This window comes from Lissotriton vulgaris, chromosome 2_1, assembly GCF_964263255.1.
Source record: "Lissotriton vulgaris chromosome 2_1, aLisVul1.2, whole genome shotgun sequence".
In the NCBI taxonomy this organism is placed as follows: domain Eukaryota; kingdom Metazoa; phylum Chordata; class Amphibia; order Caudata; family Salamandridae; genus Lissotriton; species Lissotriton vulgaris.
The window spans coordinates 272,042,930-272,068,907 of record NC_141687.1 but is presented as its reverse complement, the minus strand read 5'-3'; the positions used below and the strand labels follow the sequence as shown (position 1 = coordinate 272,068,907).

Here is a 25,978-nt window from a genome sequence, read left to right as displayed (position 1 = left end):
CTATCTCAGGAGCCATGCCGCCAAACTCAAAGACGAGAGGTTGGGGTGTAACATCCGTCCCCCGAACTTCGTGAGAAGGTCCGGCCTGCACGGCAACCGAATGTGAGGAAGGAGAGACCGGTGAAGTAGGTCCGTGAACCACCACTGCCTGGGCCACTCCGGGGCGATGAGTATCATCCGAGTCCTGGATCGGGCCAGCTTGATGAGCACCGCCGGAATCAGGGGAATGGGAGGAAAGGCGTACAGAAATCTGTTCGTCCAGTTGATCCACAACGCATTCCCCAGCGTCCCTTGTTGGAAGTACCTGGAGGCGAAGTCTCTGCACTTGCTGTTTTCGGCGGTGGCGAACAAATCTACGTCTGGAGTTCCCCACCTTGCGAAGACTTCTCCTAGTACTTCGTCGTTTATGACCCATTCGTGGTTTTCCTGAAGCAGCCTGCTCAGTGCGTCTGCCTGAACATTCTGCACACCTGGCAGATGGGTGGCCGTTATCGACAGTCCTCTGGCTAGAAGCCAGTGCCAGATCGTCTGCGCCTCCTGAGACAGGGTGCGCGATCTCGAGCCCCCCTGCTTGTTGAGGTAATACATCGTGGTGGTATTGTCCGTCTGTACAAGCAGAGAGTTGGTCTGGAAGGACGGAAGAAAGGCCTTCAGCGCCAAGTGAACAGCCCTGAGTTCCAGGAAATTGATGTGATACGTGGCCTCCATCGGTGACCACGTGCCTTGAATCTGTAGAGTCCCGGAGTGCGCTCCCCATCCCAGAAGAGACGCATCCGTCACGACAGTCTGCTTGGGTATGTCCTTGTGAAAGGGAACCCCTTTTAGGAGATTCTCCGCCGAACACCACCACTTCAGAGACTGAAGAGCATGCAGCGACAGCCGAATCCTGTCGTCCCAAGATCCTTTCCTCTGATCCCACTGGTCCTCCAAGCACTCCTGCAACGGTCTCATGCGCAGCCGTGCGTGTGGCGTCAGGAAGATACAAGAGGCCATCGATCCCAGTAGAGAAGACACCGTCCTCACTGTTGTAGATGGAGTCGTCATAAGAGCCTGAGCCTTTCGAAGGAGTGATAATCGTCGCTCTTCCGAAGGAGACACGCTTGCTGACAGCGTATTGATGGAGGCTCCCAAGTACTGTATGCATTGGACCGGAGTCGGGACAGACTTGGCCATGTTGATGTGCAGCCCCAACTTGTTCAAGAGAACGCACGTCTTCTGGAAGTGTGCTCGCGCTTCCGAGAAGGAGGATGCCTTGATCAACCAATCGTCCAGGTACGGGTAGACGAACACCTTGTTCTTCCTCAGGTGTGCTGCTACCACCGCCATGCACTTCGAGAACGTTCTCGGCGCAGACTTCAGTCCGAATGGGAGTACTGTGTATTGATAGTGATTGGTGCCGACTTGGAACCGCAGGAACTTCCTGTGTTTGTGAGCAATGGGCACATGGAAGTAAGCATCCTGTAGGTCTATAGCGCAAAGCCAGTCCCCCTGTTGCAACTGAGGGTAAATCTGATGCAACGACAGCATGCGGAACTTTTCTCTGCGAATCCATATGTTTGCCTGTCGCAAATCCAGAATGGGCCTGAACTCGTTCTTGTCCTTCTTGCGAACCAGGAAGAACCGGGAGTACAGACCTCTTCCTCTCTGAGACCGAGGTACGTCTTCTATCGCCCGTTTCCTCAACAGGATATCCGCTTCCGCCTGAAGCTCGCGCAGCTGAAACTGCGAGCTGACCGGGGGAATAGCTGGAGGAGGGCTGGTGAACCGAAGACTGTATCCATTGCAAACAATATTCAGCACCCACTTGTCCTGAGTAATTTTTCTCCACTCTGCCAGAAAAAGTTGGATGCTTCCCCCTACCGGAGTGGGTAACGGATCCGGGGGAAGTAAGTTCCTAGGGCCTAGGCCCCGCCTGGCCCTTGGGCGCCGGAGCCGATTGCTGGCCTCCCCTGCCCCTCTGCCGCTTCTGGAACAGCTTCCGGAACTGCTGCTGCTGCTGCTGGGAGTGTCCTGAGGCCTGTCCTCGACCTCGGCCCTGTCCGCCGAACCGCCGTTGGAAGGGGCGGTACTGCTTCTTGTTCTCCTTGGGCTTTTCCAGGCCCACAGCCGTCAGCGTTTCGGCCTCCGCCTTCATGCGGGCCATTTCATCATCGGCATGTTTCCCGAAGAGGGTCTCACCGGAAAACGGCAGATTGGCCACCCTCTGCTGTGCGTCCGGTTTCAGGGACGTAAGCCGGAGCCATGCGTGACGCCGCTGGTTGATCCCGTGGCAAAATCCGTGAGCCGCCAACAGGGAAGAGTCCGCAGCCGCGCTGATTATCTGGTTGGCCACCAGCATCCCCTCACTCAGGACTTCCGTGAAGTCTTCACGCTGCTCCCGGGGCAAATGCTCCGCAAAGCGCTCAAGGGAGTCCCAGAGGGCGCGGTCGTAGCGACCCAACAAAGCCGTGGCACTCGCCGCTTTCATGGAGGTCGCGGAAGTACCACAAACTTTCCTTCCTGCCGAGTCCATCCATCTCGATTCCTTGTCCGGGGGAACCGTGGAGGTCGGGGTGGTGGCATGCTGCTTGCGGGCCGCCGTGACGATGACGGAGTCAGGTGGAGGCTCGGCCCTCAAGAAGGCCGGATCCGATTCGGGAGCCCGGTACTTCTTAAGTAATCTCGAAGGGGCCGCCCTCGTCACAGCCGGGGTGAGAAACAGAGCCATAGCAGGTTCTTCCAGGCCCGGCACCAGGGGCAGGAGAGGACGAGACAGATGCCTCTGATGCAGCGTCTCGAAGATGACCGATGTCTTCGGTGTAGGCACCGTCAGGGAGATGCCGAGCTTCGCTGCGCCCCGCAACAGTACGTCCTGAAAGGCCACCAGGTCATCTATCGGGGACACTCTGGTGTCCGGAGACCCCGATAGGGTAGGTGAATAATCCCTGGTCCCAGAGGACCTCGTGTGAGAGCGAGACTCGCGCCTCCTATGGCGGTGCCTCGATCTCGTGGATGATCTGTGCCTCGATCTGTCCTTCCGCCCAGAGCGAGAGCGAGACCTGCCAGCCCGTGGGCGCTCCTTCGGTTTGCGCGGAGGGGTCTTCCTTGGCTCATCACGAGGCGTCTTCGGTGCCTCCCGGGGTTTCGGTTTTGGAGTCCCCTTGGGAGGAGCAGGCAGGGACGGCAGGGAAGTGGACCTCGGAGGAGGAACCTTCGGCTGCGGTGCGGGCCCATGCGGAGGGACCGGAGGTGGAGGAGTGTCCTCTGAAGGCAGTGGTGGTTTGGGCGGAGGGTCCTCCTTAGGCACGGGGGGAGGAGTCGGAGTCCTGGGCCGGGACGGAGTGTACACTTCCGAGTACACCGAGCCCGGTGTCCCTCCAGGCGAGGGGCGCGGGGATCCATCCCCATCCGCAGGCGACCTCTTCCTCTTGCGACCACCGCTGGAAGCAGCGTGACTCCTGGGACTAGAGTCCCTTTTCCGCCGTTTTGGAGCGGGTGACCTGCTCCCCGACGCTGACCGCTGTCTGCTGGACGCAGAACGACGCTCCTCCGGCGTCGAATGACGTCTCCTGGACTCCGGCGTCGAGCGCCGTCTCCTCGGCGTCGACCGCCTCCTCCTCGGCGTCGAACGCCGACTCCTCGACGTCGACCTTCGGCGTCCTCTCGACGTCGGGCGGTCCGCCCTCGACGACAAGCGCCGCCGTCGCCTTCCCGACGTCGAGGAGCCCCTCGACGTCGATCGGCGGCGTCGCCGCGATGGAGATCGACGGTGTCGCCTCGACGACGACCGACGGTGTCGCCTCGACGGCGAGCGTCGGCGCCGCCTCGACGGCGAGCGTCGATGTACGTCACTGTGCCTTCGGCGTCGGTATGACCTCGACGTCGACGAAGACGATGACGTCGACGGCGGCCTCGACGTCGGCTTCTCCTTCGCCGTCGAGCCGTCGCGCCGTCTCGACCCGGAGCCCCGGGGAGAAGGGGAGCACGCCGTCGTCATCCCTCTCGACGCCGTCGTCGATGCCATCGACGCCGACGGAGAATGGGACCGTTGGCTGGACTTCCTGCCCCTGGGGAGCCCCCCAGGGGCCTCAGCAGAGGCAGAGGGATCCCTCCCAGGCTGCCCAGACCCACCTGCAGCACGTTGGCGCCTATCCTCCAGGCCAGCCAGCCTGATCTTCAATCTGTCCCTGAGTGTCCTAGCAGAAAGTTGCTGGCAGATAACACACACCTCAGGGCCATGATCGTCTGGAAGGCACACGATGCAGACATCATGGGGGTCGCTTTTGGCCTTCTTCCTCTCACATGCTGGGCACTTGACAAAAAGACCAGGCATTTCGGAGCCCCAAAACGCCTAAAAACAGCACAAAAGTGAGAAGAGAACACCAAGCAGTAACAGCAACACTTTTAAAAGTTAAAAGTGCAAACACGAATTCAATAAACCCTTGTAAAAGGGAGAGCTCAATGCCAGGGTCCTGTAAGCAGGAGCCGGAAAAAAGAACTGAAGTAAGAGGGACCTGCTATGCATTCTGGGATACTGGGAGAAGTTCTGGAAAGTTCTCTTAAAGGCACAGTATCCTATTTAAGCCACATAATGGCAGCCTATGGGGCTTGTCTGTCCCTACCTTCCTCTCTATCATTCCAGAGTCTTTGACTGGGGGAGGCAAGTTTCTCTATGGTAGAAACTGCAGGCTGTGTTGTGTGTGGTGTTTTTTTTTTTGGTGGAAATTCTAGTTGAAGTACTGGACAGTGTAGCCTGTGGATATAGGCTGCATTATTTGTCTTTAAATTCTCTCTTAAGTGTCTTTGCAGTTTCTGCATTATTTTGACACCTTAAGAGATTATTTTTGATTGCCGGGGTCCACGCACATGGGCGGGACTATTCACTAGATTATGACTATACACAGAGATCCCCTACTACAGAACCACCTGCAGCGCCACAGGGGGCCCATTGGGGCTATGTGGCGTGGCAGAGGCCCCATGAGTCGTAGAGGGGGACCCGGGTAGGCCACGCCCCAACGACTCCATGTGGCCCGTAGAGGGGGACATAGCCGACCGCGCCCTGACACCACATCTCTGACGTTCCTGAGGGGCAAAGGCTAAATTGGCGCCGGGGGCGAACCCGCTGGCGAGTCCATCGGGGACCCCAAAAGAAGCAGAGGCCCCCAAGGACACCCCAGGAACGGGAGAGGACCCAAGGGAGGCCTGAGGAGCTGTGGCATATGCCTCCATCCGGGCCAGAGTCACCCCCACACCTGGAAAGGGCGGACGACTGTAGGGAGCGCACGTCCGGAACGTTCTGGGAACCAGCGCCCCTAACAGAAGGAGAGGTCGAAGACCTCGGCAACGAGCGCCGCGACTTACCAAGCGGCGAACGACAGCCCCGGACCCCAGAGGGCAAGCAACGGCGGAACCGGACAGTTGAGGGACCTGCTGTTGATGAGGCCCGGGGGCGAGATGACTCCGACAGGGACAGCCGTGCCGATAGAAGCTTCATACGGTGCTCCCGCCGAGACTTCGGTTTCAGGCATTGGCAAGCGTCACAGTCCGTGGAGTCATGGTGCTCGTCCAGACACCACATACAAATAAGATGAGGGTCGGTCACGAACAGCTGCCGCGAAGAAGAACTACAAGTTTTAAAACCCAAAGGCATCGCACACTGTTCCTGACGCGAATGTTCGAAAAGGAGGCCTGAAAACAGGCCAGAGGAACCGCTCATACCCGATCCGCGCTGCACGCGGAAAAGAAGGAAACTGACGTCAGTGCGCAGCTAGGGACTTATATGACCTCACTGATGTCACGTACGTGGAAGTCAGGGCAGGGTCGTGTGGATCCGTCCACCCAGCGCACAGAGGTGCTGCTGCAAAATTTCCCGGAGTCAGTCTCACGCCTGGGGATATTCTAAGTTAAGGAATCCGCGGCTAGATATCGCTATCAGATTTGTTTTTAACTTCTTTTGTAATATAGGTTATATGTGATGCTTTTACCCTGGTAAAGCAAAATATATCTTTTTTTAATTCTGTGGAAAATATTTTCTATGTGTAACCACGTTAGGTTATTTTTAATAAAAATATTTGTATTTTAAAATTGTTCAGCACTTGGCCTTTTGATGGTGGTGGTGTTATGTTCTGGTGATATGGTTATGTGTGGATATGCTATGGTGGTTAGTTTCCCAAATGGGATTATTTTTCTGACTGAGGTCTATTTGGTGCCCTACTCCTTTGGTGTGAAAGGGCCACCTCATTCATTTGAGATGTTTCCAGGTGTCCCAGAATGTGGAAAAGTTGATGTAGACGTTGCGGATCGGTGTTAGTGCTTCGCGGATTGATAGTCCTTTGGTGAAGGCGTTTTGGGAGCAAGGGTCAGATAGGACCCCCAACTGGTTGGTTTTCATGGTAGCAGAGGCTTCTTTGGTGGTGGTGATGGGCCACGAGGCCCGAGTTCATTCTTTGGCCCTGATGTAAAGTTGAAATGGTGACTGGGTCCAGTTGAGTGTTGAAGTTCTATATATGGAGGTGATAGAGAGCTTGTAGCAAAGGTCTTGCAAGGGTGCTGAGCAGTATGCATCGCATGGATGGTAGTTGGTCTGTGTGAGCGTATGCCTGGTTTGAGTGAGTGGAATACTGGATGGCGTTGGTGTGGGGAATGCAGGAGAATTTTCAAGAGGCCAATGTGATGAACTCTGTGTGGTGGCCGTGTTCGATCGGAACACAGCACAAGATTGATGGGTAGGAAGAGAACGAGGATTCCTGATGCTGGGCCGTGTGCCGATGGAGAATTTCTAGTCTTCTTTTAAAGACTTTTTGGGCTGGAAACTAGTTATCACTTCCTGTGCAATTTTATGGAAAATGCAGTGGTCAGTCACTTCTAGTGCAGATGGATGATGGGAAATTAAGTCTTGCTTGGGGCCTTTTAAAGGATGGGTCCATGAATGGGTACCATAGGATAAGTTGGTATTGTCTGAAGGGCTTGCCAGCAGAAGTCCAACTGGAGACCCTGACAGCACTCTGGGGCATGAAAGAAGTCTAAGCGCTGCAGCATGACCACATTGAAGGCCACTAAATACTACAGGGTTGAAGAGAGCCAGGGAAATTCGGGCGCGGTGGGACCAGTTGTATTCAGAAGATATAATTTTCCATTTGAAACTCTTGCATCTTCTCACTTGATTTCCAGTGGGGGATTCGTTCCACATAGATTTTATGTGCGTATGGCATGCCTGCAACTTACCAGAAGACTTTGAGGAAATGGTACTACAAACAAAGGCAGCTTCCAGAGCAATATCGCAAGCAGACTCACAATTTGGGGGGTATCTATGTTTCAACTGTAACCTCTTATGTTTGGCAATGCAATGTTTAAACTCACACTCCCAGATTGCCCTCTGGTGCATAAGGGTCTATTTATCACACAACTTTGAATTATAGCAGGAGCTTGAGCACCAAAAACACACTGCATGGGTCCTGACAGACATATGCTCATTGCAGTTGGAGCACAAATTGTATTCTGTCATTTTCGGAGGGAGACCCTGGCACACCAAGGTAAATTTGTGAGTCACCAGAAATCCAACAAAAATCAATAACTAAGACCTAATCACTGGAGAAATAACTAACTGTGGAATGTCGTCAGTGATGGACTGAGCGGAGGCCAGCCTGCTATTAACAAGGCACAGTAAATCAGGAATGGACGCTAGTGCGGTTGGCTAGTTACTTCGTTACTTTTGATGTTATAGCCAGTAGGCAGAGTTGTGGCTGAAGCCACTATTAGCGCTGGCGTGCTACTGCTGGGGAAAAGTTTAAAGGCATGTTTGGTGCTTGGAGTATATTCACAAATTGAGAAATCTGCAGGATGATGAGCCCATCTGAGCTGATCCATCTCCCACTCCCGCTGTAAACATAACGCATCTCATACAAAACTTATGTTCACCCTGCATAAAAGATCAGACTCACTGCAAACTCATCCAAATACGTTATAGTATCCACAAACTATATAACCTACACAAAGAATATGGCAATCTTGTCACACAACCAGACACTGCTCTCCTGTGACACTCATTCAAATGCCTCTCAGAATGTCTCTTTCTTCCAATCCTTTTCTAACTTCACAAAATGCGAGCCGCAGCTTTTGACAATTTCTCCAATCTCATGTCTCACTCGTCCTCATGCTACCCTGACAACTAGCTTAGTGGCTTCAACTTCCATGACCCAAGAAAAAGCCAGGAGATTCCCTCTCTTCCAGATCCGTTCCCACCAATTGGAAACATGACCAACTCCAGACCATTTTCGGCATCGTTAGACCAGATGTGGGTCCTGTGCCAACGGGCTCAAGCTATACCACACCAAGTCTTAAGTAGGCTAAAACCAGTCTGGTGTTATTTGTATTCCTGTCTCAAATAGCTCAAGCCTGGGACACAGACACGGCTGTTCCTACTGGAACAAGACTAAAACTGGCATGCATGTAGTTGATCTTGGTACAGACTAGAATGAGGTGTGGAAAAAAGATGGAATGCAGCTTTGAGCAATTCCCAATGTCAGAGATTAATTCAACCATTCCTTTTATCATGTTTGTTGCAGTGGTCTTCAAAATGCATTGAAAAACAAAACTATGAGCTGTTTTACTAGAAAATCAGACAATCCTTTCCTTCAAGTCCACACATTCTGCTTCTCTTTGTAAAGTCTAGATGTATAAACCACTATTCACCCCCAGTTGCAATCAAACTGACTGCTACATCACTAGACAGTACAAGTTTGTTATATTGTTGAACTACATTGTTGCACTTCCTTTAGTCTCTCCTGTCGTCTCCTCCCGCATCCTCCCTCTATTTATGTCTCTCCTTCTCTCCTCTCTCAATGTATTGAGACTGAACTATTTAGTCTGATGCCAGATGGAGCTACCTGGTTTAGCTATAGGGGAGATGGGACGTGGATTCCCTCCTTGGTCATCACCTACCCAGTCGGTCTTTAAACAGACTTCTTTTCGTCTCTCCTTATTGTCTCTTCCCTTATCCTCCCTTTCTCACCTCCCCTGCCCCCTCCACTACTTTTCTCTCTCCTCTCCTAATTGTATTGCCTATTTTTTGATGTATTGTTCAATTGTTGAACTTTTTCTGTTACATTGTTGATTCTCATGTAAAGCGCTCCGATACCTTCTGGTCTAGCCAGCGCTATATAAAACTCTTTAAATAAATATATAAAATAAATATCACCATCTCTCTTTAGGAACTATACAGGCTGATGAAATATTACAGTTAAATCACTACATCAGTGACGAGGACAATCACACAGAAAAGCAGACTATCTGGCCAAAAATCTAGAATTTTCTGGCCACATTTGCACACAACCCTAACAGTATTAAAGAAAATAAATCCCCAAAGCAAATAAGAATGTTCCTTCTTTAACTCCTCCCAAGTGGAATTGTCACCAACCATAACTGTCCCCATCACTTTTTAACAAGGCTATTTGCCATCCATCTTCCCCTTCTGCCAAAAGCTTCATACCTATACATATATCAACTGTTTATCCTTAAGTATGATTCTCCCACCATACCTATATAACTTTGGGCTTCCATTGTTGACACTTTAACCAGGATTCTGAAATGCTCCCCGACACTGTCAGTAGCATGCCTTGACATGCAAGTCCTGATAAAGTTCTACCGTCAGTCTGCTTGGGAAACTATGAATTTTTCTTTCTGGTGTTCTCCAATACATTAAACTGGCCTCTTTCAAAGCCTCCAATCCAATTTCTGTTAACACTTTCTGTTCTGCTGCCCGATGTTTCACCCAATATAAATTCTCCACATTTAAAAAAAAATACACATTCATTCATCCTAATGGGCTAATTGTGCTTCAGTTGGTCAAACAGAATGATGTGACCAGTTGTTATACGATGCTTCTTTTGTGCACCAGCAATTTGATAACACACCCAGATCTGGAATTTTGTCACCTTTTTGGGTTTTTCAGCAATGCACCACTATCCAGTGAGAGCCAAACATAGTGCTGTTAAATTCCAGCAGGAATAGTGTTTTCGTCCAAGACGTAAACTAATTAGTAAGGAAGTCATTTTCAGGATAAAAATAAAGTGTCCATCAGAACCAGACAGATTCACATTTTACAACCGAGGACTCGTGCATGGTAGAAAGAGGATTCTTTTGTAACTCAAGCAACTTATTTGCATTCAATTGAAGTGGATCCTGCTACATTTATTCTACTTACAAACGTATGTTCAAATAGTGGCTGTAGTCCATTTAAGCCTGTAAAAGAAGATATCCAAAGTGCATAAAAGGTAATGGGAAGCCGTAGAGAAAAGCACCCACTCACTCCACTCATGTTTTAGACCAGTGGAAAGTAAAGATAAACAAGAGTTTACCAGTTTTATTGAAGTGAACAAACTTTACAGAAGGTCCACATACTCGCAATGCGATTTCAAATATAAAATAATTTAAGAAATTATAGTGGCAAACGTTAGCGGCACCATGTGTCTATTGTAATCGAATAAAACAAGAACGTGATGCTTCTAAACTAATAAAACTAAAATAAATAAAACGCTACAGTGAGGGTGGAGTTCAAGTCCAAGGGTTAATGTGCTTCAATCCCAATGTTTTGAATGCCCTGGTTAACATCTGGTTACTCGACAACGCATGTGTGATTGTGACATTAGCAGGAGCAGACTGGTGGCAGTTTAATTAAACAATCATTTTGAGATCCAGCTAGCACATTACTCCAGCTACGCTTACATCAAGATATGCATACAAAAGCATATGACAGAGGAAACTTAACGAACTGTTGATTTCCACCAAGTTTTCTTGCTTCAACTGCAATAGTAAATAGTTTAACGTAATCCAACTTAATCCGTAATGCCTGCCTTTGATACTGGTCAGTACCTTCCTCACCTGTGACACTACCAATGTGAAAAGGCAATGTTATTTCCATAAGAGAGTTAGCGGCAGTGATTAGTGAAAGGAAAGGTTTTCCAAGTATTTGGACATATATAAAACATTTCAATATGTATGTTATGCTAAAAAAGCAGACAAACTGTTTATCAAATGACATAGGTCTAAATCTCACTTGCATTCTCCAGTAAACAAAAAGGGTGAAAAGGATAAAAAAACAAGAAAAGCTATGTAGCTCTAATAAGAGGAGTTCGCCACAATCGCTTGAAAATAATGTATAACCGACTAAACATGTGTTTAAAACGCACTTTCATTGTGATTTGGGGGAGAAAAAACAGAGAAACAATGACCTGATATACATAACGTGTGATTGGGCAAGAGTATTGCATCATGATAATTTCAGATGGAGCTTACAGTCTGCTCTTCAACCCCAGACATAAATATGTATTACTTTTGGTACATCGATTTGGTCAGGGGAAAACAATGAAGTCTTCCTAACAAGTTCAGGCCTCTTCATGAAATCCAAGTGCTATACGTGTTAAACACTAAGATCTATTGTTGCCAACATAAAACTGATGTGACTTGTAGTCAGGCAGACTCTCCAAGTAAGCAAGAAACAAAAGGATAGTTAATTAAACTCGGCAGTGTAGGAAAACATTTTGGTTATGTCTATACCAACATACTAAGGGAGTTTATTCAGCCACAAAATACGCACTGAGAATCTGAACATTAAAAGATAATCACAAGGATGACCTTTTTGCATTTATTTCAAAGCAGGTGTCCAAAAATGCGTGGGTGTTCGAGATCAAGAACGCTACTAGTGTGCATATCCTTTGGAATACAAGAGTCTGAATTTCATAATAAGAATATTTGCAAGTAAACCATGTGTGACAGGAATGGCAGAAGAGTTTCTCAACAAAGGCCTGTTCCCCCCCCCCCCCTCCAAGTCCAGATAATATATTTCTTTGTAATGTGCGCCAAACAGTTTACCTGAAGGGACAATCCCTTTAAAACATGATGATTGAATGGACATAAAAGGACAACTGTAGTATCAAAGTAAAACAAATATGAATGTTAAACAGCTAAACTTCTGAGGAAGCTGGAATATTTCAATGTTAAAACTTAGCAGAGAAAAACTAAATGAAGATGGTGTGGTTTTAAAATAGACTGTAGCTCCATTATTGTAGCTTGCTTTACTATGAAAATACATCCCATCATCTGTTCAATAATTTAATTAAAAAGTTAAATTCAGTTGCAACGCAATACAAATGAATAAATTCATGTATAAGACAAAAGTAGCTCAGAAATATGCAATGGAGGAGATAAAATAAAATGTTTAGCGCAATTGTGACATTTACATAATGAAGGTGTTCAAATTTGTACACATTTTACAAATAATGTACCCTAGATCTATAAAATTCACAGTTATAATACACAAAGAAACCTGATGGGAGTATGTTGTTTCATCACCCCACCTCACTCTATATCACCAGAGTAAAATATCCCTACATTAAAACAGTTTTGAGACGACCGCAACAACTCCAAATTTGTCATTAAGATAATAGTTGTTTATTGCCACCGCCTAGCAAACACAAATAGTTTTCCTGTGCTGCTGTATCAACGGGTTCTCCAATTTCTTCTGCCCCCTTAAGCTGCGCCTCATTATAAGCTTGTCCGAGGTTCGTCGTTTTGGTGTGACCGATATGCTTCTGGGTGGTACAGTGCTGGTTCTGCTGGGGCTACGTTTAGGCTTCTTAACGAGAGGTGCAGAGTTGGACTCTTCCAACGTCCTTTTATAGCTGCGTGTAGGTGTCCGCTCCACTTCTGGGGTTTTCATTTGGGCGCTGGTAGACTTCAGGCTTTTTGCGTCAATGGTAGCATTTGTGAAACCAGAAGGCGAGATGCCAACTGACAGTCCACAGCTAACTGGGCTATACGTTCGTGAAGCTTTGCTGTTATCAAACAGGTCTGTTTCAAGGGAGAACGTGGTGCCACTTTTGCTCATCTCCCCGAAGCAACGTACGTTTCTTTCAGTGTAAGCATTTCTACGGATAAGGGATGGAACGGGTTCAGAGCAAGAAAATCTTTGCCAGGGATCCTCATCAATAATCTAAAAATAAAGAGAAAAAGATTATACATATAAAGCTATATCATTCACAACAACGTTTAAAACATGTACCGGCATACTGTACACAAATATGTATAACTGAAGTGTGAGAAAAAATATATAATTAAATTAGAATCCTAAAAGTTCTGAAACCTCTTAAGGAGGATTATGTTCGCAATTGTGGCGTCCAACATTGCACCAAACTGCAGCCCCTGGAAAGTTATTAGCAAAGACTTCAATCCAACCGAAAATGTGGCAGCTGGAATTACTTGATTAAAGCTGGTAACCCAGGCTTGACAATGCAAAAGAGGAGGAAAAAGGCAAGATGAGTGGCTTCCATCTCTAGTACGACCACTGAACACCGGAGGGTGAGGAAAAGCCTAACAAAAGTCAGTTCAAATACTGCCCTCAAACCTTAATCAACGGAATAATGTCAGACGCAGCCTTGTTACAATATGAAAATGTGTCCTGCATGATATGATCAAGCACCAGCGTTTCGAACGTTTGCTACCGCAGGAACTTTGTTCGGGAAGCACAAGTTCAGAACCGAAAAAATTCCCCTCCACACCCTTAACCCTACCTGGGAACGAAATACCTAGATCCTCTGCTAGACACTGAATCGGGGGCTATATATTAACAGTATCTTCAAAATAATGATCCAACTAACATGTGCATGAAATTCAGGGTACAGAGGACAGGTGGATCTTTCTGCATACTGGCATGGACTCCACCAATGTTATGTTCCACAGGACCCTCCCCTTTAATAGAAATACCATCCAAAAAGCCATCGCAAATTTAGGGATTAAACTGAATTATTTTTCTTATGTTTGTAATAGGCAGAGTGCTACGCTGTTGCAGCTGTCTCCCTTTAATCGACCTTCTGCAGTTGCTGAGTTGCTGCTGTTGTGGATGTTAGTCGATGAAAATCCATGCAACTACATCCCAGGAACTTACATTAATGGAGGATCTGATGGTGCCAACCTGAACTCCATTGAGCCTAGTCTAATGTAGTGTGGTAGCAAAAATGTGGTTTCTGCTATCTTACTAGAATAGGATCCATGAGGGCCAAATTAAAAGACAGCAAGCAAACTAGATTTTACTCAAAAGGCAGGCAATCTTCGGTGTTCTCTGCAGAAGGAAGCTGTAGGTCAAGATTTGGTAAGCTTTCCTTGTCACTCCAGTGTTCATTTACAGGAGTTAATTTAAGAAGCCGATTTGTCAGCCCCCAACTAATCATGTGCTAAATAAACTAAATTGCGAGTTAGACGTAAGATCTACAATTTTGGGCAGTTCTGTGCTATGTCCACCACCTTGGCTCAATGGTACTATTCAGAGTTAAGCCCAGTCACTCGTGTCAGTTTTCTGAATGGGTACAGCTATTAGTGTTAAAGGAATCAGCGGGACCAAGCACTGTACAAGTGACACTACCAATCGTGCTACACTTGATGCTAATCCATTTTTAAAGGGAACATCGCTAAGGACAGGGCTGCAATCCAACTGCAGACAGTCAAGGAGGGGGATGTGACAAATATATGCAAAGTTTCTATAAACGTGAAGATGCGGTATGACCTCCATATATGAGAAACAACATGCTTTAAATATGCTGGTGTGGAACACCTTCATCTGAATGGAAAGTGAGTAATGGTTAGTCAGTTTCAGCAATGCATGTAGTAGGTCTAGTATCTATGCTGCTTGCGACCCGACCAATGTTGGGACGACTCCTCTCAAAGAGGTGATCAACTCCAAAAAGGTGTAAAGTGGCCTACAGAAGAGGAGTGTTGCTTTGATTCTACTAACTGATGGAGAGAGAACCATCTGACGACTTAGTGCATTAAAAAAGTGCAGAATGCATCCCTCTCCCATTCTGTCTCAGACATGGTCTGCTTACCAACCACACTTGGCTTAACCCGGAAGACTTCACAGCAACAATATAATTAGGGCAAAACAAATTCCAAAAAGGTGTGCAAAAACATTCAAAACACACATTCAAATTGTTTGGGTACTGCAATCTTTCACAGAAGAAAAAAAAAATAACGTAATCATGCCAGCACAGGCCATGTCTTTATGGAATGACACCACTTTAGTGATAGAGTACGCTGAAGGGGCTGCTTGATGAACTGCAGCTACTGTTCAGATGTAGCTCAATGCCAAAAACAACAAAAGTGGGCAAAAAAGAAATCCATTATAAAATAAATCAGTACAGCGTTAACCTAGGCATAGCCGCCATGGCTCCACAGATCGGCAACACTCAGTTTCACCCAGTACCATGCTGTGGTAACTCAATAACTATTGTCAGTCCAGAAAATATCCAATGTGATTTCAGAGCTCAAGCTAGACCATTTCATGAATTTCCTGCCTCAATAAAGTTCGAAAGCCTGGTCAACAAAACTGTATCCCTCTCGGAGATCCATGTTCTTCTCTTTGATTTCAGTCCATTTTAGAACTTTGCAGTGGCACAGAACCTATCATCCGGAATATTTGTGAAGATGTCCCAACTGCCTCAATGGAAGCTATACACATGCCCTTATTGTAGGGGTCCTCTCCGTGGCTTTTGATACCACATTATTTTGCTTGACTTGTTAGCAAAGGCCATGAAAACCAGAGATAGTCCGACCCTGCTTCACCACGTTCCTAACAAAATACACTCAAGTCAAATGCATGTATTCTCATACAACGCTACCAACACTGTAGTGTACCAAACAAATCAACTATATGCCGCCACTGGCCTACATCATTGAAGCCTGTACAATTGACTTTTCAATACTTCCCGATTACAAGAAGCTTCAACCCAATCAATGAGTGTTCGTAGAGGGAAACGTCCTTCAGAACGAAGCTGAAATCCCGCTGAGCCTTTACAGCGCCAGCAAAAGACTAACATGTCTTTAGTACGCATTCGTTCTGAACGTCAGAGCTGCCTTGGGTGGGGGGGGTTGGGGGGGGGGGGGGAGGGGGGAGCGCATTGGTGGAATGGTGTTGCATTTAATGTCTAACACCTTACCTACTGTTAAGCATACTGGAGTTGGAATAGTAAATTAACCTATTCCAAAATCCAGAAGCTCCCCTAAGGCAAGTCGTTATAACTACTTGCGTACAGAATGAATGCGTACTAAAGGCGCATTTGTTCTAATGACAGCGCAGTGAAGGCACAGCATAATTCTGGTTTCTAGAGCCTAAATGATGAAAACACATAAATCCTGCTCATGTGTTCAGTTGAATCATCATTTCCTCATTTCAACACAGCTGACTGTGGGAGGGCGTTAAACACGTAGAATACATGTTGGTTTATATTTGCTGGGGAAGTGAGAAACACTTTCATCAGGGTGAAAAACTGCTTTCTAAGATAAAGAGTTGCTTGGTGGATTGGATCATCGAGTATATAACATGCGTATGTCTTTCAGTAGATTTATACTAGTGTGACCATTCAAATTGTAGAATGAAAAAATTAAAGGTTAGTAACATTGGTTTGCAACAGAATAGCAACTGAGTTGCATTTTGGCCAGAGGCATTCCCAGGGTCTTAGCAGTGCCAATTTTGATGCTGACATGCTGTTGACCTTGGATAGCCCGGCACACAAAGGACTGTTCCTTTTCGCATCTAACATACTTCAGCAAGGTTTACTGATATGTTCTTTTTGAGGAAGCAAAGTAGGGTGAATGTTCCTTTCAACCACCTGTAGCTTGATGTGGATTCACATTATGTGAATACTCCAGGCATCTAATATGTGGCTTTGATATTTAGTTTCAAAAAGCCTTCTGAGTCACAGGATGTGCGGTCACTTGATCCTCTGTTCATAATTAATGCACATTTGCATCGACTCGATTTTTTACTTTTATTTGCACAACGGTTAAGAGAGTTTTGGAAGTGTTGAGGGAGTAAAGCTTGGTGAACCATGCATATTGTGCAGGCTGAGTGAAATGGGCAATAAAGGAAGCATCACAAGCTTTCAGGGAGGGCATATACAAATCTACAGCACCATACACAAGAAACAGATGGTTATAGGGCAAGTAATATTTTCAGTTCATAGTATGTAAGGCAGTAGATACATGTGCTCGGCATATACCGTGAAGCAGTAGCTTCCCATAAACGGTGGCTAACAAGTAGATGATGGAGACGTCTGGAACAAAGTCCTTAAAACGAAACAAAGCCTGATGGTGGGCTAAGGTATCCACATAATAGTGCTATGTAAAAGTGTATGAGCTTCACCAGGTAAAGGTTTTCCAGATGTCAGCTAGGAGAGTTTTCCCTCTTAAGTGTGCCTCTATCTGACTGGTGGAGTACATCCTGGGAAGAACAGGTAGGGCTCTTAGCTTTGTGATAGCAGGTCTGGATGTTCTTGACTATCCATCTTGCTATACCGTTCATCAAGATGGAGGTAACCCATAAAAGGGCTTGGTCCTATTGTTGTAATACTGAAAAAGCACTTAACATCCAACATGTGTAGAGCTCTTTCTCCTAAAGAATCTGTCTGCAGAAAGACAACAGGGAGTTATACAGTCCGATAGAGAGGAAACAATTACATCATTGATGGAGAAATTAGGATTGGTCCCGAGATCAACCTTATCTTTGAGAACCTGAAAGACATTTTTGCAAAGTGAATGCTTGAAGTTCCTAATGCGTCTGAGGGTAGTTTTAGCCACTAGGAAGGACACCTTCCAAGAAAGGAACTGTAGGGGGCATGAAAGTAAAGGTTCAAATAGTAGCCTTGTGAGAACATTAAGGTTCCACATGGGGCCAGGACGTATTCTGGAAGGTATAACCCACTTAAGACCCTCCATTAAAGCCTTCAATACTGGGGTCCTAAAGAGATGACTGTTCCAAGTTTTGCAGGTAAGCTGCTTCAGCAGCTAAACATAGGCATATTAGTGTGTACGTAAGGCCTGACTTCTTCAGACACAAAAGAACATACCATAGCCTTTAAGCGTTCCAGTTTTTGGAAATGCCATAATGGGCTAACCTTTTCCACGTTGCTGTGTACCAGGGCCACAACGTAGGACCTAAGAACTTCAGCAGAAGTGTCATGCATTCCTGGGGATGGTTAAGAGCACTAAATTCTAGGGCCCAAGTTGACAGATCGCTAGGCCTTGGCCTCTGTGCGAGAAGGTCAAGCAGAGCTGAAGCTTCTCTTGGGGGTTGACCGACATTTCCAGGAGTAGGGCTGTTTGACCCACGTTGGAGCCACCAGGATGAGTTCAGTAAAGCTCGTCTCATCTTCCACTCCAAGTACGGGGGTGTGTGGGAGAAGAGAAAACGCATAGGCAAAGGTGCCTTATCACTTCATTAATAGTACATTGCCCATGGACTCTAAATGAAGCTTGGGCATTTTGCATATTTAGGGGTAGTACACAGGTCTACATGTGGGGTTCCCCAATGCTGAAAGTACCCGTATAAGATGTGAGAGCGCAGTTCCCACTTGTGGACTTGATGTGTTCTGCTGAGCAGGTGTGCAAAGTCATCGTATCTTTAGGGGTGGTACAAAGGTCTGTGTGTGGGGTGCCCCAATATTGAAATTACCTGTGTGAGATCTACAAGTGCAGTTCCCACCCGTGGACTTGTTGATGCGTCCTGCTGTGCAGGTGAGCAAAGTCTATTTTCACACCCATAAGACGTTATAATAAAAGTTGTACTTTGTGGTGGATCGTGCAATTCCAGAATGCTTGTGCTAAGAGTTGAGGAGAAAGTGCCATGTCCTATTTCTTTAAGTAATACATGGCTGTCCTGTTGTCCATCCTAATGAGAACTACCTTCCCTTGAATGACTTAGAACAAGGCTTTGGGGCTTGGTTAATGGCCAGCAATTCTAGGAAATTGATGTGGTGCCCTGTTGAGTAGCACACAACCCTGTACAGTCCTGGCATTGACATGCACACCTTTGAGGGCAGCACCCATGGTAACCGTCACCTGCAGAGTAGGGTCTGAGAAAGGCCTGACCTACAGGCAGTTGATGCTGTTACACCATTGCAAAGAGCGAGGAGTGCTTGACTTTATCAAGAATGGTTCTACCCAGAGACCCTCTACCTCACTCTTGCTGTGAGACACACTCTAGTAGGGATTCATTTGAACCTGGCAATAGGTAGAACAAAAATGCACACTGCCACCACCCCCAAGAAGGTGCTTCATGGTCCTGATGATAACGGAGCTGGAAAATAGAGCAGCTGATTGAATGCAAGTACCCTCTGTGGATTGGGGTAAGCTTTTGCTGTAACTGCAGGTAGCACAGAACTTTGGAAGGGTTGGAGGTGGGACTTGGTGGCATTTACAGAGAAATTGCTGCTTGGTCGTGGACTAGGCATTGCTGCAGGCCGCCGCTCTTAAACAGCCAATCGTCAAGGTATGATAAGATACGAGTGCTCCATTGCAAATGGGCACTCATCACTGCTACACACTGCATGAACACCCTTGGAGCTGTAGTAAGCCCAGAAAACATTACTCGAAGTTGGTTGTGAAGTCTACTTACACAAAACGAGGGAGCCATCCTTTACCACAAAACCATTACAACGCGGTATGGTTACATTGCGGTTTTGACAACGCAAGTCGTCACATCGACTTCCACTGGAGGACGCTCTAGACAAAGGAATAGTGTGAATTACTATTCCAACGCCTTCCCTACTGAACGTACACAGGAGTTGGAATAGTAATTCACACTATTCCTAAACCTTCCAGAGCAAGTCGATGTAACGACTTACTTTTTCAAGACCGCGGTGTAACATACCGCGTTGTGATGGTACACATTGTATCATCATACATCCCAAATCGAAGGTATCGGATGGGCAGGGTGGATGGGTATGTGAAAGCAGGCATCCTTAATGTTGCGCATCATGTTATAGTCTTGCAGGAGCAGAAGGTTGACATTCTGCAAGATTGCAATATGGACATTTGTATGACAATGAATTTCTTTAGATCCCGGAGGTTAAGGAGATGGCCAATGGAGCTGTCCTGTGGTCTGTTTTAGTAAATAGACTGCATCCACAGCATTTGGGGAAATGCATCTGCTCTCCCAATTGTCTGTTTCTGGAGCAGTGCTTTTACCTCTTCCTTGAGGTTAAGATGGTCGAGAATACAGAGGATGGAAAAATTAGAGACTGTGGAAAAGGCAATCGATTAGTCTATAGGGTGGGATTTGGAAGGAGTAAGAGGCAGTTAATGTGTTGAACCACCTTCTAAACCAACTGATTTTATGTGATTTAGTCCCAGCAAGAGAGGAAATCTTGTTTTATCCCCTCAAAACATGTGACGTGTGAGCAGGGAAAGTCTGCCCTTCTCTCCTATACCAAAGTATGCAACCCATTACCCCCGTCAGCCAGCCAGCCTGGAGGAAGGTGTATTGTTGTACTGTATAAGACTGCAGATGGTCTGTTAAGCGGCATTGGTGCCTTCTCTGGGCTACTGCCTCTCCCGGTTAGAGTCTACAGGGCACCCATACATGTAGTAATCTGAAGGACTTTTTCCCCCTTCATAAACCTGGGGGCTGAAGAAATGCTTTCAAGTGAACAGGAGGTTGAGGAGATGCTGTTGGACTACAGGTTCAAACGTGGAGATGCAAAGCCAGGCGTGTTATTTTAGGACACTGGTGTTAATATCCTTGGAAGCTATGTCTGCGGCTTCAGGCATACAACACTTGTTGGTGTTCAAGATGGTCTTGAACTCTGGTACCATCTCCTTGTCCCTCTTTCTGTACTACTTTGGGAGGAGTTTCACAAGGTCATTGATCGCCATCAACTGGGACCTAGTTTGCCTGGAAAATAGTATGACAGAATTGGCTTCTTTATGCCCCAGCGTTGATTTTTCTGCTTTCATCAGGTGGAGGGATGTCACCTGTGGATTGGGTGGCGGCCGTCTTTGTGGGAAGTGTCAACCACCAAAGTGCTTCGGGGGCTGGCCTAGAGACTGAGGAGCACCTGCCCCTTGATGCAAATACGGATTGCTAGGTGAGAGCTTTTTTTTTTCAATCCTAGGTGTTACTAATCTAGCATTTACTGACACCTTGAAATTTTCTGGGGCAAATCTAAGCATACCTCAAGCCCTGGTAAAAATTGGACTGACTGACTGCTTGAATTCGGAAACAGTCTCCATTAATAATTCCTCTTCCTGCTGGAAAACATGCATGTCAACTTTATTGTGTGTAGAATAATAAGGTGGACCACATGATGAGCTTTGGCATTACCCGGTGGGAATACTATAACCTGGTAGAGGACCAATTCAGAATCACTCAGGTGGGTGACTTTATAATTTTCCCAGGGGGTAATCAGTGGTCCCTGGGTCCGAGGGCTGATCATTTGGGTCGGTGGGATCATATAGACTGATTGCATCTGAAAAGTTGTGTAGGTACTCCTTAGGTGACTCGGGTGGAGAAAGAAGGTGATGAGCATGGCGGTGGATTTCGTGGCGGGGGATGTGGCTGAACATGGAGAAGAGGCCTTGTGCCCACACCCATGTTTCTTTAATGCTGGCTATAAAGGGGTCTTATAGGAGGAGGATGCATATTACAAGGTAGCCTTCTCTTGGGAGAAAGTGTCTGTTGACATTGGCAACTGTAGTTTGGCAAGAACTTCCTTGTTACGGGGGGAATAAAGAGACTCCTATGGCTGGCATCAAGCCCCTCCCACCGGCACTGTAAAATGTGTGCCTCTGATCTGGTTGTTGCTGAAGCTTTCGGCACAGACAAGATTTTTGGCGCTGACTTTGGTGAGGCTTTAGCCAAAGGCTTTGGGTGCTGGCAGTGGTGCTCAACTTCTTTGGACTGATGAGGCTTGATGGCCGGTGAGGGTGGATGCCCTTGGGCAGAGCCTGATTAGACTCCAAAGTGTTCCCTTAGAGTCAACCAGTGCACAAATGTGGCAGAGGTCCTGTAGCTGGCATATGTGCTTGGTGCAATACTTCCTCAGAAGCAGTGCTCTACCTCTGTGTAGTACTTTCTATGCAACCCTGGTCTTGTTCCGGAGTCTCACAGATGGGCATGGTACTTACAACACTGGGCAACATCTTAGGCTGAGGTCCAGTAGCCTTCAGGATCAGCTCAACATCCTCAACTTCCTCATCTTCCTCATGCTCTGACACACTCAAGTGCAGTCTCAAAACATATCTAGGAGGTGAAATGATCATTCGCCAAACCTTTGTAAGTTCATCTGGAGTAAGGGGTAGGGAGATGCAGACCGTAAAGCATGGACAAGTTCTTTCTTTTCACTATTAAAAGAGCATAATGTATCAAAAGAATCACCTTAACAGCTAACATCCTCACCAGAAACTTTCTGTAGCCTCGCTAACAAACATTCAGCAGCAGCAAGCGTAACAAAAACATTCTGAATTGTTGTAGATGACGTGATAAAATGAAGTGTAAGCAGAGCTCAGCTAATGATTACCTCACTCGACATGTAGTGAAAGAATCTGAAGATGGGGTCCGTGGCCAGGTCTAAGGTCCCATTCACTTACTGGCTGAAGGTGAAAAGAAAAGAACGATGTGGGTGATCTACTATTGTAATTTGGTTGTAAAATTGCTTTAGACGGAGGACTCTCAGGCGACTGTCCATATTCCCAAAAATACATACTTATAAGGCAATCACAGCTGGCAAACTAGTTTGAGAACAGGGCGACACAGGTCACCAGCTCCAAATTAATATTCAACCAAAGGTAACATGTAGAATTGTGATCTTTAATATGTTAGCTTCTCAACCTGAATGGCCGTGCCCTATTAGTTACAAATTGGTCTCATTCCTGTGTATAGTTGGTTTATTAAGTAAACAAATAGGGAAATATACTGATAAAAACAGGAACTTCCCACACAAAACTAAAATGAACTATCAACTTTTTCACCTCACTGGAAAACAATTTCGTGGCAAACTAACAGAGGTAATAGCGAAAGAACCAGCTAGTTTTGACACAAAAACCCATAAATCACTTGGGTAATGTAACAAATAGAGATGGAGTTTATAAAGAAGACCAACAGCTCATGAAAGTGCAGAATACCTCACGTCATGAAATCGTTTTAAAACATTCTAGTAAATTCACACAAACGTGGCTCTGTAAAGAGACAAATTAGACCATATTCTACAATATCAAACTCCAATTGAATGTGCCCAAGGACAACTGAAGCCATTACAGTTTCTGGAGTAAAATATATTGCCTGCATTAATTATTTACAAGCAGTCTGAACGAAGATTAGGATCTTGGTATTCCAGAATTTCAGAAGCCATGCTCCCAAGCTCAAACATTCCTAAACTGTTGGGGAATGTCACGAAAGTCACCCAGGATATGTGAATTAAGAAAAACCACCAGCTCCAACAGGGCATGCTGTAGCTCGGTATTAGATGTCAAGGAGAGGCATGTAGATAACACCTGAACCCGTTTTTCGCGAGGACATTTCCAAGTGATTTTCCATCATGAAAAACAGAACTGTTTTTTAATTTTCTAGAGCCGACAAAAAATTGCGCTACCCTCCCCATTAATAAAAACATCTTCTACGACTTGCCAATTTAGTTCTCATTTGTAAGGAATTCGGGCATTCCTGCTCATTGCATCCACCTAAAGATTTATCTTGCCGAGAGGAAAGATTGAAGTCAATATATTCTTCTGAAGAGAGTTAATAAGTTCACGAGAAAGACATTTCATTAACAAGCATCCTGGTGGCCATTAAATTACAATATATTACTCATCACTGGTAGGAAGGTACCTGCGACATACAATAACCAGAGTAGAATGAAAAGAGGAGCTAGCATGTGTGCAGCATTATTGAAATATATAGTTACTACATTTTCAACTTAGAAGAATGTTTTTACCATAACTCTGTAGGTCTAGATCAAACATTTCTAGCATATTTACAACAGCCAAGATATTCCTGCAGGACTGTGGGAGCACTGAAAATTAAATTCACGAATAAAGGCAGATAATACATTCTATTGCCACATTCAGGCTGCCCAGGAATGGAGCTGCCCCATGAAGGCATCCATAACTCCAGCGCACAAAATAGGCACCAACAGTTCAATTTTATGATGTAGGAGAGCGAAATTATTTCACATGTTCAAGAAAGATTAAGTGGATTACTATAAATATGCAGACATTACACGGAGGACTCCAAATCCAGGTAAGCACCTTTATAATCTCTATCATGGGGTCTTCCATATTTATAACTGGTACGATCGAGAAGCAGTGCAGTATACAAATGTCAATTAAAAATGACTCTCCACATCGGAGGTTACGAGGGCTAGCATCCAAGAATGTATGAAGACTTGAGTTACGTAATGGGTCATAAAAAGAACACGTCAAGTAAGGTAAAAACATTAATTTGCTTCGCCAGAGAATGGAAATATTGCAACCATCTTCCAAATGATCTGGGGGCATATGTATCAAGCCCTTTTCCCGTTCGCAAATGGGCAGATTCCCAGAATCTGGATGTATCATCTCAAAAGGGCATCACAAATTGGAGAATCGCAAAATATGCGATTCTCTATTTTGCGATTGTATTCAATGAATCGCAAATTGCAATGTATGAAGCACAGAAAAAGTGCAATTTGGCCTTAAGAAATCGCACATTACGTTGGTGGTAATTTGCCATTTCTTTGAAACATGCACTTTTTTGCATTTTTCAAAGTACCACGTGGCGCACAAACTTGCCCTTAGGGCATGTATGTGCGCCACATGTGTACACACATATTTCAGAGGTGCAACAGGGGTGTCCTTTTGACACCCAGCACCCTTGAAATTGCATTCTCCGCACCCACAATTGGCTACAGGAGGTCCGGAAGAGGAGCGAACCCCACTGGTTCCTCTCCCTGGATGCGGAGAAGGCATTTGACGCAGTCCACTGGCCTTTCCTAATGGAGACCCTCCGACGGTTTGGATTTGGACCCAAGTACTTGAAATGGGTTCAGCTCCTGTACTCAAACCCGAGAGCACGGGTACGGATCAATGGGCGACTGTCCCGCGAATTTCTGATTGGGAGGGGGACCCATCAGGGATGCCCACTGTCCCCTCTTCTGTTTACCCTTACAATAGAAATTTTAGCGATACGGATCCGGCATAATCAAGACATTAAAGGCTTTACCTGGGGAGGCTCAGACGCGACACAAGAAAAAATATCCCTGTATGTCAATGACGTGTTATTGTTCGTGACAGACCCAGATGAGACGATCCCGGCACTGTTCAGGGAGCTGGGCGACTTCGGGGCGAGGGCGGGACACACGATAAAGTGGCACAAATCGGTCCTCTATGATCCACAAGGCAATGAGAGGAGGGAGTGCCTACCGGAGTTACTAATACATACTACAGAAGGCTTTCAGTATTTGGGGATATTCATAACCCTAGATAGGGAACGCTCCTTCATTGACAATATAAATCGGATAATGGTGGGAGCGAAGACTGAGATGGACAGATGGAGACAGCTCCCACTCACCATACTAGGTCGCGCCGCCCAATATAAAACGGTCCTATTACCCAAGTTTCTCTATGCGCTCCAAAACGAGTACTATCCTCTGCCGAACACGACCATGAACAAAATACATGCGGATCTCCGCACCTTCCTGTGGCTGGGGAAACAACCGAGAGTGGCTCTCTCCACATTGCAACAACACCAATATAGTGGGGGGATTTCACTTCCTAACCTAGAGGCCTACTACTGGGCGGAACACCTCGCCCCAATTAATGAGTGGCTCCACGCGGCAGCTGACCACCCTACATATGCATTGGAGAGATCTAAATGGGCGAGCACGACTACTACACTACCTCTATGGAGAGAAGGGGGGTCACCAGCTCCTCCCTGCTACCAAGATTACGCTGTCGGCGTGGCGTAGAGCGACCATAAGAATGGGTTGGGACAAGAGGCCCACCCGCCAGACGCCACTATGGTGTTGCAAGTGGCTAGGGGAGCTTAACAAGCTGAAAGGCTTCAGGAGATGGGATGACATTGGCATTTCCACCGTGGGAGACGTGATAGCAAGGGGGGAATTAAAAACTTTTCAAGCGCTTAAAGATGAATTTGGCCTACTCAACACCCAGCACTACAAATACGTTCAACTGCAACATGCAT

At 46.3% G+C, this 25,978-nt stretch overlaps 1 protein-coding gene across 1 annotated transcript in view; it reads right to left on the bottom strand.

Moving 5' to 3' along the window:
- Positions 1-10,324: 10,324 nt before the first annotated feature.
- Positions 10,325-25,978, bottom strand: part of PPM1D (protein phosphatase, Mg2+/Mn2+ dependent 1D) — a 181,475-nt gene continuing 165,821 nt past the window's right edge. Inside the window, exon 6 of the mRNA XM_086954921.1 lies at positions 10,325-12,967. Within this exon, the coding sequence (XP_086811047.1) occupies positions 12,440-12,967 (528 nt within the window). The 3' untranslated portion in view covers positions 10,325-12,439. The remainder of the gene's footprint in view (positions 12,968-25,978) is intronic.